Source organism: Cetorhinus maximus, chromosome 36, assembly GCF_964194155.1.
Source record: "Cetorhinus maximus chromosome 36, sCetMax3.hap1.1, whole genome shotgun sequence".
Classification (NCBI taxonomy): Eukaryota; Metazoa; Chordata; class Chondrichthyes; order Lamniformes; family Cetorhinidae; genus Cetorhinus; species Cetorhinus maximus.
Window position 1 is genome coordinate 3,401,796 of NC_135914.1, and position 20,747 is coordinate 3,422,542.

The following is a 20,747-nucleotide window of genomic DNA, read 5'->3' on the forward strand; positions in this document are numbered from 1 at the left end:
AAGGGGTGGGAGGCAACTGCCAATGTGAACTGCATACTCCACCCTCTGCAGGACTTAAACCTCCGCGAAAATAGTCGAGGCACTGGCGTGTATGTTCAGCGCCAATACACAACCAGAGAACACTGCCCAAAAACGTCTTTTCCAGTCGTGCAGGCAGGAATCCTTGCACGTGTACGTTGACCGGCTCATAGCCACGGGGAATACTTTCGTGGGCATGGGCTCCCAGGTTTGGCTTTTCAGACTGGGGTTGGGGGTTGGGGTGTCGGGGAGGGGGGGGTGGGGGTTAGGGAAAACAGGGGGCTTCACTCACCAACCTCTCTTGCCATGGGAATCAATCAGCAGGGCGGGTATTGAATAGCAGGAGGCTACGGGCATGGCCGGTACGGGTCAACAAGAGAAGCAATGGCGGCGTAAGGAGATCCTTTTTCACGCAGCGAGCGGTTAGGATCTGGAGAGCGCTGCCCGAGAGTGTGGCGGAGGGAGGGTCGGTCGCGAGGGAATTGGGATTGTTACCTGGAAAGGTAGAATGCGCAGGACTTAGGGGCAGTGTGGCGGAGGGAGGGTCAGTCTAGGCTTTCGAGAGGGAATTGGGATTGTTACCTGGAAAGTAAGAATGCGCAGGGCTTGGGGGGGGCGGTGGGGGGTGGTGGGTGGGGGGTGGGGTGGGGGGGGTGAAGGTGGGGGAAGGGAACCAGGTGAATTTCACATTTGGAGAGGCATTCATGACGGGCTGAATGGCCTCCTCCTGTACTGTAACGATGCGTGTCATCAGTCCGAGGCACCCACTGAGCGTTGAGATGGGGCAACGAGACCCATCTCCTGTGCCCGCAGCTTCCAGTGAAGGTTTGAATGGTTCTGACCATGGATTGGAGAAGGTGTGCCCCTGTGGGGTGGAATGACCAACGCACTCAGTATTGTTCAGTAAGTGCTTGGGGGGGGTGGGGGAGAGAGGGGTGGGGGGTGGGGCATTTCTTTTCGGTTAAAAGGGCCGATCCATCAAGTGTGATTCAACAGTATCTCCAGCCAACACGGGCAGGAGGTGATGAACTGCCTGGAGTAACAAGGCCCCCAGCCTTTCGCAAAGCTGATCCGGATGCTGTTGGGATCGGAGGGCCCATCGGGGAACTCGGAGCCCGCCGCTCGCTGCAGGGCACGCGACCTGTCGTAGTCGAAGACCTTGGCGGAGTAGCCGGGCAGCACTTTGTGAACGGAGAGCGCCCGGGCACCGGGCGGGCCCAGGGTGGGCGAGTTGACGAAGACCGGGTGCTCGCTGCGGTTGTAGGCCCAAACCCCGTCCCGCTCCTGGCTCAGCAGGATCCCGCTGCCGATTTTGCCGCGCGTCCGCCTCACCAGCTCGTGACGGTTGTCCACGTGGAGGTGGCCCAGGCAGAAGCCCGTGCCGCGAGGCAGGTCGCAGAAGACGCCGACCGAAGGCTCGTGCACCGCGTAGAGGCGGCCCACTCTGGTCCGGTACTCCCAGTATGCCACACTGCACCAGTGTCCGTCCCTAACCGTGTGTGGGGACAAGCTGAAATCTGCAAGAGGGAGAAAAATAAGGCCACCACCCAGAAAAGCAAAGATTCACACTTCCGCCAAACAAAATCATCAACGTTGACAGCACAGAAAGAGGCCATTCGGCCCATCCTGTGCATGCCGGTCAACAAAGATCTGACTACACTAATCCCATTTTCTAGCGCTTGACCCATAGCCCCGGCGCCAAAACAAATGAATATCTAAATACTTCTTAAATGTTACGAGAGTTTCTGACTCAACCACCCTTTCAGGCAGTGAGTTCCAGATTCCCAAAACCCAAAATTCTCTTCAACTCCCCTCTTTGCCTTCTACCCCTTACCTTAAATCTATGCCCCCTAGCTCTTGACCCCTCCACTAATGGAAAAAGTGCCTTCCTATCCACCCTATGTCCCTCATAATCTTGTACGCCTCTATCAGTTCCCCTCTCAACCTTCGCTGCTCCAAGGAAAACAACCCCAGCCTACCCAATCTTTCCTCCTAGCTCGGACCCTCCAGCCCAGGCAGCATCCTGGTAAATCTCCTCTGCACCCTCTGCAACGCAATGACATCCTTCCTATAGTGTGGTCAGCAGGACTGCACGCAGTATTTACTTGCATTTATATGGCACCGCCAGTGGACATCAGGGGATGCGCAAGAGGCTGGAATTGGAGGGGCTTAGAGATCACGGAGGGTCATAGCGACTAGAGAAGTACACAGGGATAGAAGGGAGTGTGAGGGAGAGATGGTGGTGCAGAGGTAATGTCACTGGGCAAGTAGCGCAGGTTAATTCTCCGTGGTTCAAATCCCAGCAATCTAAATTCAATTTTAAAAAACCTGAAGTTGAAAGTTGGGCCCTCAGCAATAGTAAACATTCAAAATGATCAATCCCACTAACCCACTTTGGGAAGTCCGCCATCTTTACCTGATCTTGCCTCCATGCCCAAAGTGTGGTTGACTCTTGATAGCCCTCAAGGGATGGGCAACAAATGCTGGAATCGCAACATAGGAAGCAGGAGTAGGCCAGAGGAGGTTCACGAAAACGATCCCAGGAATGAAAGGCTTAACATATGAGGAACGTTTGAGGGCTCTGGGTCTATACTCAATGGAGTTTAGAAGGATGAGGGGGGATCTGATTGAAACTTACAGAATACTGAAAGGCCTGGATAGAGGTGGACGTGGGGAAGATGTTTCCATTAGTAGGAGAGACTAGGACCCGAGGGCACAGCCTCAGAGTAAAGGGAAGACCTTTTAGAACAGAGATGAGGAGAAACTTCTTTAGCCAGAGAGTGGTGAATCTATGGAATTCATTGCCACAGAAGGCTGTGGAGGCCAGGTCATTGAGTGTATTTAAGACCGAGAGAGATAGGTTCTTGATTGGTAAGGGGATCAAAGGTTACGGGGAGAAGGCGGGAGAATGGGGTTGAGAAACTTATCAGCCATGATTGAATGGCGGAGCAGACTCGATGGGCCGAATGGCCTAATTTCTGCTCCTTTGTCTTATGTCTTATGGTCTTATTCGGCCCTTCGAGCCTGCTCCGCCATTCAATACGATCATGGCTGATCCTCTATCTCAACGCTGTGCTCACGCTCTCTCCTCACACCCCTTGATACCTTGACAGCCCAGAAATCTATCTATTTCCTTCTTCAATATATTCAGTAACTTGGCCTCCACACCCCTCTGCAGGAGGGAATTCCATGGGTTCACCACCCTCGAGTGAGGAAGTTTCTCCTTATCTCGGTCCTAAATGGCCTACCCTGTATCCTGAGACTGTGACCCCTCGTTCTAGACCCTCCCTCTTAGCCAGAGGAAACAACATCCCTGCATCCAGTCTGTCCAGCCCTGTCAGAATGTTATATGTTTCAATGGGATCCCCTCTCATTATTCTAAACTCCAGTGAATACAGGGCCTAGTCGGCCTAATCTCTCCTCATACGACAATCCCGCCATCCCAGGAATCAGTCTGGTGAACCTTCGCTGCACTCCCTCTATGGCCGGTATATCCTTCCTTGGGCAAGGAGACCAAAACTGCACACGATACTCCGGGTTAGGTCTCATCAAGGCCCTGTGCGGCCTGCTCCTGTACTCCAGTCCTCTCGCAAAGAAGGCCAACCTACCCATTTGCCTTCTTAACTGCTTGCTGCACCTGCGTGCTTGCTTTCAGCGATGTCCACGTCCCCCCATGAATGAAAATTTTAAAAAAAAACCGAAATGAGTACATCCCAATGGGGGGAGGCACACCTTCACCACAATCAGGAGCGGGAACCCAGATTAATCTCCTCCTCCCAGCTAAAGCTCCTCAGGTCTCACTGCGCCCTGACTGGAACTGCAGCCAATTCTCCAACTGGCATAGGAAGGGTTAAAGTACACATGGACAGGTTGTAGAGATGAGGCCCACGTTCCCTCGGAGATTAAAAGGGTCACGGAAACCAAAGGTGGGTGGAGTTATGATACGGGATCGCCCGTGATTAACATAATGGGGGAGCGGGCTGGAATTAATGGAGGAGTTAAGAGGTGGACCGATCGGTCACAAGGGGCATAAGGCCAGGCCCGAGTGAGTCCAGCGCCAGGAGCCGCCACTGAGGCCCACACAAAAAGCGGGCCAGACATTCTGGCTACTTTGTTGTGGTCACATGGGCCCCAGGGAGGACGGAAGCCAGCACACTGCTCCCGGGAAAGCAGCCAAGGAGCTGGATCAGGATTCCTAAAAACGTGCGTCAAGGCACATTGTCCTCACTGTCCTGTGTGTGATTTGCGATTTCCTTTGGCAGGGTCCGAGGGGGGAGTCCAAAAATAACAGCAAGCCAACTGCTCCAGTGTGGGGGGTGGCGGGGGCAGCAAGTGAGAAGCGGGAAAAGCTTCTCCTCTTCAATGGGCCATTCTGTTTTCAAATGGGAGGGGGTGCGATTGGAGAATTCACTTTCTGCCTTTTTATAAGTGAAAAGGGAAGCAGATTTCAGGGTTGCCTGTCCTTCCTCTGGCTTTCTCTCTCTCTCTCTCTCTCTGTGTCTCTGACTCTCTCTCTCTCTCTCTTTCTCTCTCTCTGTCTGTCTGGCTCTCTCACACTCCTGTGCTCTCTCTGGCTTGCTCATGCTCTCACTCTCTCTCTTTGGCTCACTTGCTCTCTCTCGTTCTCTCTCTCCCTGGCTCACTTGCGCACTCTCTCTCTCTCCCTCTCTCTCTCTCTCTTTCTCTCTAGTTTGCTCACTCTCTCTCTGGTTCATTTGCTTTCTCTCTTTCTAGTTCACTCGCTCTGTCTGGCTCTCTCTCTCTCCCTCTCTCCCTGGCTTGCTCGCTCTCTCTCTCTCTCTCTCTCTCCCCCTGGCTCACTCGTGCGCTCTCTCTCTCTCTCTCTCTGGTTTGCTCACTCTAGCTCTGGTTCATTCGCTTTCTCTTTCTAGTTCGCTCGCTCTGTCTGGCTCTCTCTCTCTCTCTCTCCCCCCCTCTCTCTCTGTGGCTCACTCCCTCTCGCTGGCTCACTCACACTCTCTCTCTCTCTCTCTCTGGTTCGCTCGCTCTCTCTCTGGCCTGCTCATACCCTGTCCCTCTCTCTCTTTCTGTCTGGCTCGCTCACGCTCTCTCTCTCTCCCTGGCTCTCTCGCTCTTTCTTTCTCTCTCTCTCTCTCTGCCTCGCTCCCTCTCTCTCTGCCTTGCTCGCTCCCTCTGGCTCACTCACTCCCTCTCTCTCATTGGCTCGCTGGGCTCTCTCTCTCTCTCTCTCTCTGTCTTTCTCTCTCTCTCTCTATCCCTCCCTCCCTGGCTGGCCCACTCTCTCTGGCTCGCTCTCCCTCTTTCTCTCTCTCTCTCTCTCTCTCTCTCTCCCTGGCTGGCCCATTCTCTCTCTCTCTCTCTCTCTCTCGCTCTCATTGTTTGTCCCAAGTCAGACTTGACAGGACTTCTGCCCACAATCCCCAGACCTAAAAATAAAGCTGTTCCTGCTCCGACAATAAGGCGTGAGCAGCTGAGAGTCTCCTGGGCAAGAAGGAGGACGTTCCATCCCAGCGATCATCCTTTTCTATGTCTGCAGTCAGTTGCACTTTTTAAAATGTGAACACACTACGTTTCCAGGCACAACAGCTCTCAGCTCAAGAGCTCTCTCTGTGAAGGCATCACAGGACCCTTCAGCACCTGATATGGCAGCTTCACATCTTACCACTTTGAGTGTGAGTTTAGCTCGCGAGTATCACTCTCACCTCTGTCAGGGAGTAGTGGCCAGAGTATTTTTTTTTTAATTCTTCAATGGGATATGGACATCGCTGCCATTTCTTACCCAACCCGAATAGCGCTTGGAACTGAGTGTCTCGCTCAGCCATTTGCAGAGGGCATTAAAGAGTCAACCACGTTGCTGGAGTCACGTGTAGGCCAGGCCGGGTAAGGTCGGCAGATTTCCCTTCCCTAAAGGGACATTCATGAACCCAGATGGGTTTTTACAACACCATCACTGAAACTAGTTAATATTCCAGATTTATTCATTGGATTTAAAATTAAACCAGTTACCATGGTGAGATTTGAATCTGTGTCCCCCCCTGCCAAAGAATTAATCTGGGCCGCTGGTCTAGTGACACTACCACTACACCACCATCTCTCTAACTATTTAACAGCACTAACAAATTGCATTTCTATAGTGCCTTTCAGCTCCTGAGGCTGTCCTAAGGCGCTGCCAGCCAGTTGTAGGCACTGATGGAATGTACAAAACACAGCAGCCAGGTTTTGCACTGCAAGATCCCACAAGCAGCCATTTTTTTTTCCTTTAGCAATGTTGGTTGAGGGATTTATAATAGGCCCCAGGACGCCAGAGGGTTCTCCCCCACCCAACTCTTCTCCCAAGAGCAACCATAAGTTCTTCTACATCCGCCCGAGAGGACAAACAGGGCCTGTTTTAACTTCTCATCCGAAAGACAGCACCTCCGACAGCGCGGCACTCCCTCAGTACTGACCCTCCGACAGTGCGGCACTCCCTCAGTACTGACCCTCCGACAGTGCGGCACTCCCTCAGTACTGACCCTCCGACAGCGCGGCGCTCCCTCAGTACTGACCCTCCGACAGCGCGGCGCTCCCTCAGTACTGACCCTCCGACAGCGCGGCGCTCCCTCAGTACTGACCCTCCGACAGCGCGGCACTCCCTCAGCACTGACCCTCCGACAGTGCGGCGCTCCCTCAGCACTGACATTCCGACAGTGCGGCACTCCCTCAGTACTGACCCTCCGACAGCGCGGCGCTCCCTCAGCACTGACCCTCCAACAGCGCGGCGCTCCCTCAGCACTGACATTCCGACAGTGCGGCACTCCCTCAGTACTGACCCTCCGACAGTGCGGCTCTCCCTCAGTACCGACCCTCTGACAGTGCGGCGCTCCCTCAGCACTGACCCTCCGACAGCGCGGCACTCCCTCAGCACTGACATTCCGACAGTGCGGCACTCCCTCAGTACTGACCCTCCGACAGTGCGGCTCTCCCTCAGTACCGACCCTCCGACAGTGCGGCGCTCCCTCAGCACTGACCCTCCGACAGTGCGGCACTCCCTCAGCACTGACCCTCCGACAGTGCGGCGCTCCCTCAGTACTGACCCTCTGACAGTGCGGCGCTCCCTCAGCACTGACCCTCCGACAGTGCGGCACTCCCTCAGCACTGACCCTCCGACAGTGCGGCACTCCCTCAGCAATGATCCTCCGACAGTGCGGCGCTCCCTCAGTACTGACCCCCCGAATATGCGGCGCTCCCTCAGTACTGACCCTCCGACAGTGCAGCACTCCCTCAGTGCTGACCCTCCGACAGTGTGGCACTCCCTCAGTACTGGCACTGGGAGAGTCAGCCTGGATATTTGTACCATATTTGGTTGTGACTGGGGTATGGGAAAAGCAGATTTGCAGTCTGTACCCTGTCCTATACAAACAATCCCCATCCACCACTACTCTCCTCCGTCTGGCTGAACTTGTTCTCACACTGAACAATTTTCCTTAAACTCCTCTCACTTCCTCCAAATAAAAGGTGTGGCTATGGGTCCCAGCTATGCCTGTCTCTTTATGGGGTATGTGGAACATTCCTTGTTCCAGTCCTACTCCGGCCCCCTCCCACAACTCTTTCTCCGGTACATCGATCATTACTTCGGTGCTGCTTCATGCTCTCGTCTGGACCTGGAAAAATTTATTAATTTTGCTTCCAATTTCCACCCCTCCATCATTTTCACATGGTCCATCTCTGACACCTCCTTTCCCTTCCTTGACCTCTCTGTCTCAATTTCTGGTGATAGACTGTCCACCAATATCCATTACAAGCCTACCGACTCCCACAGCTACCTCGACAACAGCTCCTCACACCCCGCTTCCTGTAAGGACTCCATCCCATTCTCTCAGTTCCTTCGCCTCCGTCGCATCTGTTCTGATGATGCCACTTTCAAAAACAGTTCCTCTGACATGTCCTCCTTCTTCCATAACCGAGATTTTCCACCCACGGTCGTTGTCAGGGCCCTCAACCGTGTCCGGCCCATCTCCCGCACATCCACCCTCACACCTTCTCCTCCCTCCCAGAAACATGATAGGGTCCCCCTTGTCCTCACTTATCACCCCACCAGTCTCCGCATTCAAAGGATCATCCTCTGCCATTTCCGCCAACTCCAGCATGATGCCACCACCAAACACATCTTCCCTTCACCCCCCCCCAGCGGCATTCCGTAGGGATCATTCCCTCCGGGACACCCTGGTCAACTCCTCCATCACTCCCCACACCTCAACCCCCTCCCACGGCACCTTCCCATGCAACCGCAGAAGGTGCAACACCTGCCCCTTTACTTCCCCCCTCCTCGCCATCCAAGGGCCCAAAAACTCCTTTCAAGTGAAGCAGCTTTTCACTTGCACTTCCCTCAACTTAGTCGAGTGCATTCGCTGCTCCCAATGCGGTTTCCTCTACATTGGGGAGACCAAACGCAGACTGGGTGACCGCTTTGCGGAACACCTTCGGTTTGTCCGCAAGCATGACCCAGACCTCCCTGTCGCTTGCCATTTCAACACTCCACCCTGCTCTCATGCCCACATGTCTGTCCTTGGCCTGTTGCAATGTTCCAGTGAAGCTCAATACAAACTGGAGGAACAGCACCTCATCTTCCGACTAGGCACTTTACAGCCTTCCGGACTGAATATTGAGTTCAACAATTTTAGATCATGAACTCTCTCCTCCATCCCCACCCCCTTTCCGATCCCCCCACCCTTTTTTTTCCCAATAATTTATATAGATTTTTCTTTTCCCACCTATTTCCATTATTTTTAAATGTATTTCCATCCCTTGTTTTATCTTTGCCTTTTAGCCTATTTCGATCCCTTCCCTTCACCCCACCCCCACTAGGTCTATCTGTACCTTGCTTGTTCTGCTTTCTACCCTTAATTAGCACATTCCTTAGATAATATCACCACCTTCAACACCTCTTTGTCCTTTTGTCTGTGACACCTTTTGGTTATCTCCACCTATCACTGGCCCTCTATCCAGCTCTACCTGTTCCCCCTACCCCCACTTAAACCAGCTTATATTTCACCTCTTTTCTATTTTTACTTAGTTCTGTTGAAGAGTCATACGGACTCGAAACGTTAACTGTGCTCCACTCCACAGATGCTGCCAGACCTGCTGAGTTTTTCCAGGTATTTTTATTTTTATCTTGTCCTGGGAGTGTTTGATGGGGACAGTGTAGAGGGAGCTTTACTCTGTATCTAACCCCGTGCTGTACCTGTCCTGGGAGTGTTTGATGGGGACAGTGTAGAGGGAGCTTTACTCTGTATCTAACCCCGTGCTGTACCTGTCCTGGGAGTGTTTGATGGGGACAGTGTAGAGGGAGCTTTACTCTGTATCTAACCCCGTGCTGTACCTGACCCAGAATGAAAACACATTCTCCCTCCACCACAGAAAACCCTGACTTCAATGGCAGTAAAATGCATCAAAAGACGAGCAGGTGGGAGTGTTTTGAAACAGAGTCAGGCCCTCGCTCCCATCAGGTCCTGAAGGACAGTACGAACAGGATAAGTGTGCCACACCACACCTCTGCCCTCCACACCCCCCAACGGCCACCTCCCCTGACCCAACCTAACCACCACCACCCCCTCCCCTAACTGCCCAAACACTGAGTCAACATCTCCGCCTACTGGGAATGTGAGCGGCCATTCTGACCTGGCCAGTCTCCATTTGTGTTGCTGGAAGGCTCAGTTGCCCTGTGTTCATGTGCAGCCTCGTGTTCAAACAGGCCTAGGGGAGAGAAGGGGGGAAAAAAAATCATTTACTCTAGCCCTTGAGCAATTAGACGCCGGGCAGCACAATCACCACCCGGTGCAGGGACATGGGGGAATGGGCGAGGGATGGGGCTAGCAGGAGCCCTGGCACGGACACGAAGGGCCGAAGGGCCTCCTCCCGCACCGTAACCACTCCGTGGTTCCGGAAGACCCACGGATCCAATCCCCGACCCATCCTCAATCGGATCTCAGGCAGTCATGAGGAGCGGGTAGGGAGGCATCTGACCCTGCATCACACAGCCAAGGTACTTCATTGGCTCCCAACTGCCTTTGGATTGTCCCGAAGTTGGCGTAGGCGGCTATATAAATGCACGTGCTTTCCCCTCCCCACCCCACCACAAATGATCACAAGGCCATTGGGTGGGGGAAGTAAGCCAGTCAGTGTCACACCTTGGAAAATGTGCGCACTCGAGGGCAAAAGGACCAAGCTTGGCCACGATGCCCCCATCATAGGCAATACTCCGCACCTTGAGCTCCAGCGGGCAGCACCCCCACCCCACCCCACCCACCCACCCCCAACTTGGGCAAGAAAAGAAAGATTGTCTGAGCAGCTTGTGTGAAACCATATCCTCACAAACATGGGAGGGAGGACCCCCCACAGACACACAAGAGGAAACCCAATCTTGGAGAAATATAAACAGATCGGAACAAGGAGGGGGGGAAAAAGTCATCGGCTCGCCTGAAACATTGGGTGGCGGTGGGGGTGGGGTGCGTGGGGGATTCAGTCAGCCACTTCAGCTGCCATTTTTGGATGGTATAACTGGCATGTGGCCCCCATGGGGGTGTAGGTGGGGCACAGAATGTCAGATCCCAAATAATCAGACTGTATCGTACAGACCTTTCTTTTTATTCATTCATGGGATGAGTGTGTCGCTGGCTGGGCCCAGCATTTATTACCCATCTCTAATTGCCCCTTGAGAAGGTGGTGGGTGAGCCGCCTTCTTGAGCCGCTGCAGTCCCTGTGGTGTAGGTACACCCCCAGCACTGTTAGGGCGGGAGCTCCAGGATTTTGACCCAGCGACAGTGAAGGAGCGGCCGATATATTTCCAAGTCAGGATGGTGAGTGGCTCAGAGGGGAACTTCCAGGTGGTGGTGTTCCCATGTGTCTGTGCCCTTGTCCTCCTTGGGTTTGGAATGTGCTGTCTAAGGAGGCTTGATGAGTTGCTGCAGTGCATCTTGTAGATGGTATACACACTGCTGCCACTGTGCATCGGTGGTGGAGGGAATGAAGGTTTGTGGATGGGGTGCCGATCAAGAGAGCTGCTTTGTCCTGGATGGTGCCAAGCTTCTTGACTGTTGTGGGAGCCACACCCATCCAGGCAAGTCCCACCCACACTCCTGACTAGTGCCTTGTAGATGATGGGCAGACTATGGGGAGCCAGGAAGTGAGTGACTTGCCACAGGAGTCTTAGCTGCATTCATCCAGGCAAGTGGAAATTGGGAGGTCTGTATTGAGCAGGAGGTGATGAACAAACTGAATGTGGACAAGAGACGGTCAGCTGCATCCCAGTCAACTTAAAGGAAAAGGATTTTTATGATGCTGGAAGACATACACGTGCTCATCTATAGGGACAGGATGTGCCATTTTAAATCAGTTCTTCCATTCAATTAGATCACACGTACCTCAACTCCGCATCCTTATAGAATCTATCGATCATCCATTGGTCAGGTTTGAAAACTAGACCAAGCTTCCTCAGACTCAGGGAGTTTGAGATTTCCAGTACCCTTTAAGCAAAATTAGAAATTGCATTTTCCCCACCTGAACCAAGATAGATCCTTTCAGGATGCAGAGTTAAGCGCACGCACGCGCTTAAATATATGGGAGCCAGGAGATGAACTTACCATCGATGGTCTTCCGATTGTTGCTGGGCAACAGTTTGGAGTAGGGTGGTGGTGGAGTTTCTGGAAACAAGAAAGAGAGAACAAAAAAAGGTTTATTTTTTGGTGGTGGGAGTTCCCCTCAGCTTTCAGATATAAATGTGGCCAGGCCTGCACAATGACTGTGAAGTTAGATACTAATTTTCCTATTGGCGTAAACAGAAAATCGAGGTGTTCGGACATTAGCACCAACCACAAAGGCAAAGGCCATCCCTGGAATTGAGTGGGTTGTCTTATGAGGAAAGGTTGGACAGACTGGGCTTGTTTCCACTGGAGTTTAGAAGAGTGAGGGGTGACTTGATTGAAATATACAAGATCCTGAATGGCCTTGACAAGTTGGACGTCAAAAGGATATTTCCTCTTCTAGTTGAGTCCAGAGCTAGGGGGGCCACTGTTTTAAAATTAGGGGTCGCCCTTTTAGGACAGAGATGAGGAGAAATTTTTTTCTCTGTGAGGGTTGTGCGACTTTGGAACTCTCTGCCTCAGAAGGTGGTGGAGGTGGGGTCAGTGAATATTCTTAAGGCAGAGGTGGATGGATTCTTGTTAGGCAAGGGAATCGAAGGTTATCGGGGTTAGATGGGAATGTGGAAATCGAAACACAAGAAGATCAGCCATGACCTTATTGAATGGCAGAGCAGGCTCGAGGGGCCGAATGGTCTACTGTTCCTATTTCTTATCGCAACCCCGATACCAATCAATCAATCAGTGCCGGTATCAGTTGAGTATCAGCCTGCCAATCCTTCCGACACATGCCAATGGCAGAAGGTAAGAGTGGGGCAGATTCCTGGTCAACCATGGGATGGGAAGAACATTGGAGCCTCTACCATCACTATCCACAGCTCCAGGCTACAACAAAAAGTGCATGTTGCCTTAGCTCCTAACCCTGAGTGAACTGTAACACACCACCTAGAAGGTAGCACCTGCGACAATGCAGCACTCCTCAGGAGGCACCAGCCTTGAGTTTCTGGAGCAGGTCTTGAACCAGCAACCTTTATAACTCCCCTAAGAGGGGACTGCTGCTGACTTGAGCTACAGCAGACACCTGAAACTCTAACAGAGACCTGGTCTGCTTATTCAGGCGAATGAGAATGTGGGCGCACGGGGCTATTGGAAAAAGAAAAAGGGATTTGTCCAACCATACTCTTTCAATGAGTGAGATGAATTAAGCCATCACCACGTTTGTTTCCATGTGTAAACTGACCGGTCTACATCACCTTTCCAGGCCTTTGAGTTTTCTCTTCAAATCTATCACTTTCCCGGAAAGCTAGCCTTATGCTCTTTGCGAACGTTCTCTTCGCCAAGTATTTTCTCATGCAAACAAAAGATGAATTGATAGGCAGCGAGGGGGCCTCTATAAGTGGCACTGCCAGGGATTGGGAGGGCAGAGTTGACGGAGGTCATGAGCTTATGTTTTCGGTCCCCGGTCACGAGTTCCAGACGCGCAGATGCTGAGAGACTGCGTTAATTGTATAAACTCAGGTTAAGTATCGACGGGTGGAGGTGCATCGATTGGATGATTAGTGCTGTGTGACCGTTCACTCAGGGAGTCCGAGTTGCTGTAGCACCCTGCACTTGTTATATGCGTGTTATAGTCTGGAGCTGTGGGCAGCGATGGTAGAGATTCCAACAGTCTTCCCACCACAAGGCTGACCAGCAATCTCTCCCGCTCTGACTGTCGGCCATTGGGTGTGTGTGTGTGTTGGAAGGATTTACAGGCTGATATGCAACCTGTTTGGCCGCGTGACAGAAGCAACTACCTGGTCCATCAAATCCTGGGGTGCGACTCAAACCCGGAGTCGCTAGCTTAGAGGAAGGGATGGTACCCGCTGTGCCACAAGACCTCCTCATTATATGTGCTGAAGGGGAGGTGGTGGCATGGTGGTATTGTCACTGGACTAGTATTCCAGAGACCCAGGGTAATGCTCTGGGGACCTGGGCTCCGATCCCACCAACGGCAGATGGTGAAATTTGAATCCAATAAAAATTTGGAATTAAAAGCCTGGTCATCACCATGAAACCATTGTCGTAAAAACCCATCTGGTTCACTAATGTCCTTTAAGGAGGGGAAGATCTACCGTCCTTACCTGGGTCTGGCCTACGTGTGACTCCAGACCCACAGCAATGTGGTTGACTCTTAAAAATGCCCTCTGAAAACAAGGGCAATTAGCCAGTGACACCCACATCCCTTAGTGACACTGGTGTGGGAGTAGCGTTAGGACCTACATGCTTGTAATGTTGAGCTCTGTGAATAAATGTCAAGATGGGCTTCTGGTCTCCTACTTCAACTGGCAGTCAGCAGTTTAACAAACTCGGGGTCAGATGGGACATCCATGCGGGAAACGCCTCCCTACACTCCGCTCCTGGTTGTGCAAAATGATGACTTGGGAAGTAGCTGGTGCCATCAGGCCAGTCAGGAGTGGACTGGAGGAATGCGGGAGTGCAGGGCTGCCATGTTTTTTTTGCATTTGTGGGTGGATGGTTGGGTACGTGCACTCCTTTCCACTGACGCTCAGCCTGTGTCACAACAGGCGTGAAGTGCGGTAGGGGCAAGGTGAGAATGCAAGAGACTTACCTCGTGACTGGCACCTCCACCAACCAGGGAGGGAAGATCAGAAGACACAGACGAATTAATAAAGCTCCTGTCTTGTGCTCACTGCCCGACACCGCTTTCTGGTCCAGCAGCAAATGTATTTCAAGATTCTCATCCTTGTTTTCAAATCCGTCCATGGTCCTCAGCCACTCCCTATCTCCGTAACCTCCTCCGGCCCCTACACCCCTCCCTATCTCCGTAACCTCCTCCGGCCCCTACACTCCTCCCTATCTCCGTAACCTCCTCCAGCCCCTACACCCCTCCCTATCTCTGTAACCTCCTCCAGCCCCTACACCCCTCCCTATCTCTGTAACCTCCACCGGCCCCTACACCCCTCCCTATTTCTGTAACCTCCTCCAGCCCCTACACTCCTCCCTATCTCCGTAACCTCCTCCAGCCCCTACACCCCTCCCTATCTCTGTAACCTCCTCCAGCCCCTACACCCCTCCCTATCTCCGTAACCTCCTCCGGCCCCTACACCCCTCCCTACCTCCGTAACCTCCTCCGGCCCCTACACCCCTCCCTATCTCCGTAACCTCCTCCGGCCCCTACACCCCTCCCTATCTCCGTAACCTCCTCCGGCCCCTAAACCCCTCCCTATCTCCGTAACCTCCTCCGGCCCCTACACCCCTCCCTATCTCCGTAACCTCCTCCGGCCCCTACACCCCTCCCTATCTCCATAACCTCCTCCGGCCCCTACAGCCCTCCCTATCTCTGTAACCTCCTCCGGCCTCTACAACCCTCCCTATCTCTGTAACTTCCTCCGGCCCCTACACCCCTCCCTATCTCTGTAACCTCCTCCAGTCCCTACACCCCTCCCTATCTCTGTAACCTCCTCCAGCCCCTACACCCCTCCCTATCTCTGTAACCTCCTCCAGCCCCTACACCCCTCCCTATCTCTGTAACCTCCTCCAGCCCCTACACCCCTCCCTATCTCTGTAACCTCCTCCAGCCCCTACACCCCTCCCTATCTCTGTAACCTCCTCCAGCCCCTACACCCCTCCCTATCTCTGTAACCTCCTCCAGCCTCTGCACCCCTCCCTATCTCTGTAAACCCCTCCAGCCCCTTCACCCCTCCCTGTCTCTAACCTCCTCCAGCCCCTACACCCCTCCCTATCTCTGTAACCTCCTCCAGCCCCTACACCCCTCCCTATCTCTGTAAGCTCCTCCAACCCCTATACCCCTCCCTATCTCTGTAACCTCCTCCAGTCCCTGCACTCCTCCCTATCTCTGTAACCTCCTCCAGGCAATACACCCCTCCCTATCTCTGTAATCTCTTCCAGCCCCTGCACCCCTCCCGATCTCTGTAACTTCCTCCAGCCCCTACACCCCTCCCTATCTCTGAAACTCCCTCCAGCCACTACACCGCTCCCTATCTCTGTAACCTCCTCCAGCCCCCTACACCCCTCCCTATCTCTGTAACCTCCTCCAGCCCCTACAATCCTCCCCATCTCAATCACCTCCTCCAGCTCCAACAACCCTCCCCATCTGTGTCACCTCCTCCAGCCCCTACAACCTTCCCTCCCTACAGGTGTTGTATAAATCCGCGTGGTTGCTGTTGCTGGTGCCAGTTTGAGTCTGGGCATAGTGAGCAGAGGGGAAGAAGAAGGAATTGTCCAAACAAATCAGACTCAACGACGTTTATCATATCAGTAGAACCACTTCCCCACCAGTAAATATACTACCTGCTGCGGAACTGACTGGGGAAGTCCCCCAGCTTGATATTTAACTTCACGGGGAGCTAGATGAGCTCAGGCAGGGATACTGACTGCCATTGAAGGGTCTTGGTAGAAACCTGGGCCTCCAGAAGTACTGGGAGAATCGACTAGCTGGTCAATTGTTGTATTGCTGGTTGTGGGAGCTTGCTGTGCGCAAATTGTCCCCGCATTTCCCACGGGACATTAGAAATAGTTGGCCTCTCAAGTTTGATCTGCTATTCAGTAAGATCACAGCTGATCTTCTAAGTGAACTTCACTTTTCTGCCCTATCTGAATTCCAGAAGCCTATCCACCTCCATCTTGAATCTACTCGACTACATTTTGTATTGTTCCTTCACGGGATGTGGGTGTCGCTGGCTAGGCCAGCATTTCTTGCCCATCCCTAACTGCCCTCGACACGGTGAGCCGCCACAGGTCTCCTGGGGTAGAGAATCCCAAAGATTCACCACCCTCTTGAGTGAAGAAATTTCTCTTCATCCCAATCCAAAATGGCCAACCCCTTATCCTGAAACCAAGACCCCGTGTTCAGGGGGGGGTAGGCGTGGGGGGGGGGGGGGGGGGGAGGTTTGGGTGGGGTGGGGGGTTTGCATTGGGGGCTGTTGAAAAACAGCCTCTCAGGATCTATCCTGTCAAAGCCTCCAACGCCAAGACTTTATAGAGTGGGTGCAGAAAAGATTCACGAGAATGGTTCCAGGGACGAGGAACTTCAGTTCCCGTGAATAGATTGGAGAATTCGGGGCTGTTGTCCCTGGAGAAGGAGAAGGCGAGAGGAGATTTGATAGGGGCGTTCAAAACCAGGAGGGGGCTCTGGACGGAGTAGATCGGGAGAAACGGTTCCCATTGGCAGGAAGATCGAGAACCAGAAGGGCACAGGTTTAAAGGTGACTGGAAAAAGAAGCAACGGAGGCACGAGGAGAAACAATTTTCACGTGGCGAGCGGTTAGGATCTGGGATGCGCTGCCCGAGAGCGTTGGGTGGGGAGGAGGAAGATCCAATCGAGGATTTCAAAAGGGGATCGGGTCATTATCGGAAGAGGAAGAGGTACGGGGAAATGTGGGGGAGCGGGGCGAGGAGAGTTGCCCTTGGGGTGAGCTGGCAGGGACACGATGGGGCTGAATGGCCTCCCCCTTGTGCTGTAACCACCCTGCGATTCCACCCTGCAGCCAATATGCGCACAGCAAGCTCCCACAAACAGCAATGTGACATAAACCATCCATTTTTAGCGAAGTTGGTTGAGGGATAAATATTGGGTCCCAGGACCCGAGGAGGGGATGGGGGCAGGAGCTTGGGGGGTGGGGGACACACTTTTCCCCCCCTACTACCCCGCTGTTCTTCCAGTAGTGGCCCTGGGACCTTTCAGGGCGAGCACTGTGGGTGCTGCCACACCACATGGACTGCGGAGATTCACCACCACCACCACCACCACCTTCTCAAGGGGCAATTAGGGACAGGGCAATAAACCCCGGGCTTAACATATGCAAAAGTAAGAAACAACTTACAACACTTTAAAAAAAATAAAAGCAGTGCATTGTAAAGTGCTTTAGGCGCTATACAAATGCAACTTTTTAAAAAACTAACAGAACACACTGAGAGGAGACATTCGGGGTTATTCCCGCAGATTTGCTTGCTCTTTTCGCTAAAGGAGTGCGGAAAGGGCACTTTCCCCACGGGTTACCTGGCTCACACAGCCTGCTGAAGTGGTAAGGGTTGCAGCAGACGGTGGGGTGGTCTTCAGACATCCTCCAGAAGCAGTCACAGATGCACAGGCGCTTGAGCTGGTGGAGGTGCTTGAGGTCCGGCCAGCGGAAGAGTTTGCAGGTCAGCACCTGCGGCCAGTAGTGCTGCCTCCCGATCCGCAGCTCGCTCCTGGGGAAGGACACGCAGTGGGTGCGGTCGCCGGTGCCCCTGGCTTCCAGCGCCCGGGCCAGCAGCTCCAGCTGATCGTCCTTCAGCCTCTTCAGGAGGGAGTGGGTAGCCAGCTTCAGTCCGCTCTGCGGGTCCTGGTCCGCATTCTGGCCGCTCTCCCCGCCCGCCTTGGAGCAACGACTCCTCCACAGTCTCCGCAAAACCCCCGAGCGTCTGGACCCAAACATGCGACGCCCACAACTCAAGAAACAGGCATTCAAACTAGAGAGAGAGAGAGAGTATTGAGAACCAGCAGGCTGGAGGTCGGGGAAAGAGAATTTGGTGGGGGGATAAAAGTTAAGCTAAAGAAATGAGAGGTGAAGGGAGACAAAACAGAAAGAAAACTAGTAACTAATGTAAAAAGGTTCTTTCAAACTCTTAACAATCTTCTCTCAAACTTTTTACAAAGTCCTTTCAAACTTTATAACTTTTCAAACTTTTTTAATAATCTTTCAAACTATTTTATAATCTTCTTTCAAACTTTTCAAATAGTCTTTCAAACTTTTTTTGACAATCTTCTCTCAAACTTTATAACCTTCCTTCAAACTTTTTTTTACAATCTTTCAAACTATTTTATAATCTTCTTTCAAACTTTTCAAATAATCTTTCAAACTTTTTTTGACAATCTTCTCTCAAACTTTTCAAATAATCTTTCAAACTTTTTTTTACAATCTTCTCTCAAACTTTATAACCTTCCTTCAAACTTTTTTAAATAATCTTTCAAACTATTTTATAATCTTCTTTCAAACTTTTCAAATAATCTTTCAAACTTTTTTTTACAATCTTCTCTCAAACTTTTTACAAAGTCCTTTCAAACTTTATAACCTTCCTTCAAACTTTTTTAATAACCTTTCAAACTATTTTATAATCTTCTTTCAAACTTTTCAAATAATCTTTCAAACATTTTTTTAACAATCTTCTCTCAAACATTTTACAAAGTCCTTTCAAACTTTATAACCTTCCTTCCAACTTTTTTAAAATAATCTTTCAAACTATTTTACAATCTTCTCTCAAACTTTCAAATAATCTTTCAAACTTTTTAATAATCTTTAATTTTTTTTTAAACAAATTTCTTTCAAGTTTTTACATGGTCCTTTCAAACATTTCTTTTTAACAATCTTCTTTCAGTCCATTTTTCCCAAAGTTTACAAACTCTTGAAACCGACGCCCCCTTTGAAAAGTAACGTGAAAGTGACACATGTTAAAATCCCAGGTTGATTTCCAAAGTTTATAATCGACCTGCTTAAAGACAAAAAAAAACTTTCAGAAATACTCCCATCCTCTCTCGCCTTTTTTGTTCCATTAAAAAAGCCACGATAAAAGGGGGCGTTTTAATTCCTCTCCAAGTTTACAATTTGACAAACGTCACTTTGACTTGACCTCCCCTCTCCCCAACCCTCCAAAAATATAAACATCAACTCACCTCCAAAGTGTTCTCCGAGTAATGCCCTTTAAAACTAAGGCGAGTGGCAGCCTCCACTCTTCTCCTGGTTACTACAATCCCTCTCGATGTATCTGTGGTCTCCCAAAGTCTGGGATAGCAGGGACTTCACCTCTTACTTTTCTGCAGTTTACATAAGATTGATGAAAAGTTGGGAGAGAGAGAGAGCTCAAAAGGCAACCCTCCTCATCTTACAAACATTCTCCTTTCCTCTTGCACCACCCCCTGCTCATCTTTTGAGAACCCATTGGTCAGACTTGGCTACAGTCAGAGGGAAGAAGGCGGGACAAGGGATTGAATGGGGAAAAAGAATTTCCCTTTAACCCTTTCAGGTTAGGATTAAAGGCAACAGCTTGGCATTTCACTCTTTTCTCTGTGTTAACCCCTTCTTCCGATCAAATTGGAGGAACCCTTTGAAACCGTCTCCTCCCTTGACAAAAGCAAAATGCTGCAGCTGCTGGAAATCTGAAATAAGAACAGCAAATGCTGGGAAAAAACTCAGCAGGTCTGGCAGCATCTGTGGAGAGAGGAACAGAGTTAACGTTTCGAGTCCGTATGACACTCCTTCAGAGCTAAAGAGAAGTGGAAATGTGATGGATTTTATACTATTTAAGAGGGGATCCAGTAAAATAGAAGGTCAGAGATAGATGGGAGCTCAAGAGAGATTGACAAAGATGTCATGGACACTGGACAAAAGGAGTGTTAATGATAACGTTAAAGACTAAAGAAGGTGTTGATAGTGGCATAAAGGTATGAATAGCAGAATGTCCTCCCTTGACATTATTCCTGAGCATGAGGAAGTTCAGTCATGTGGATAGGTTGGAAAAGTTGGGACTGTTCTCCTTGGGGAAGAGAAGGCTGAAAGGAGGTTTGATAGAGGCGTTCAGAATCAGGAGGGGCCTGGATAGAGTAGACAGGGAGAAACTGCTCCCATTGGCGGAAGGATCGAGAACCAGGGGGACACAGGTTTCAGATGACTGGCAAAAGAGGCAATGGCGACATGAGGAGAAATTTCCCACACGCCGCGAGCCGTTAGGATCTGGAATGCGCTGCTTGAGGGCGTGGGGGAGGGAGGGTCAGTTGAGGCTTTCAAGAGGGAATTGGATCATTTCTGAAGAGAAAAAGGTTTCAGGGCTACAGGGAAAACGTGGGGGGGTGGGTGGGACGAGGTGAGTTGCTCTTGCAGCGAGTCGGCATGGACACGATGGGCTGAGTTGCCTTCTGTTTTGACTGATGAGGGTAGTGCGGTGGATGTTGTCCACGTGGACTTCAGGAAGGCATTTGACAAGGTTCCACATGGCAGACTGGTCAGAAAAGTGAGATCCCATGAGGTGAGATACAGGAGAAGGTGGCAAGTTGGATCCAAAATTGACTCAGCAACAGGAAACAAAGGGTAAGGGTCAATGGATGTTTTTGCAAATGGAAATCAATTCCACAGA

At 51.4% G+C, this 20,747-nt stretch overlaps 1 protein-coding gene across 2 annotated transcripts; it reads right to left on the minus strand.

Annotated features, from left to right (window-relative positions):
• Window positions 1-939: 939 nt before the first annotated feature.
• On the minus strand, window positions 940-19,518 carry LOC144672229 (mothers against decapentaplegic homolog 6-like). 2 transcript variants are annotated; one of them, XM_078534060.1, is made up of 5 exons: window positions 19,291-19,518; window positions 17,638-18,089; window positions 11,619-11,678; window positions 9,658-9,732; window positions 940-1,535 (listed from the first exon to the last, which is right to left on the minus strand). In XM_078534060.1, the coding sequence occupies exons 2-5, from the start codon at window positions 18,053-18,055 to the stop codon at window positions 997-999; spliced, it is 1,092 nt and encodes a 363-aa protein (XP_078390186.1). In that variant the 5' UTR covers window positions 18,056-18,089; window positions 19,291-19,518; the 3' UTR covers window positions 940-996. The 2 variants fall into 2 exon arrangements, with proteins under 2 accessions (XP_078390186.1, XP_078390183.1); XM_078534057.1 differs by having other exon boundaries at window positions 17,638-18,169.
• Between the last annotated feature and the right edge of the window lie 1,229 nt (window positions 19,519-20,747).

Coding starts and splice junctions, on each gene's coding strand:
- LOC144672229 (XM_078534060.1), bottom strand. CDS start 18,055: ATGTTTGGGTCCAGACGCTCGGGGGTTTTGCGGAGACTGTGGAGGAGT. Junction 9,733..11,618: donor CAATCGGAAGACCATCGATG/GTAAGTTCATCT, acceptor TCTCTCCCCTAG/GCCTGTTTGAACACGAGGCT. Junction 1,536..9,657: donor CACAAATGGAGACTGGCCAG/GTCAGAATGGCC, acceptor TCCCTCTTGCAG/ATTTCAGCTTGTCCCCACAC.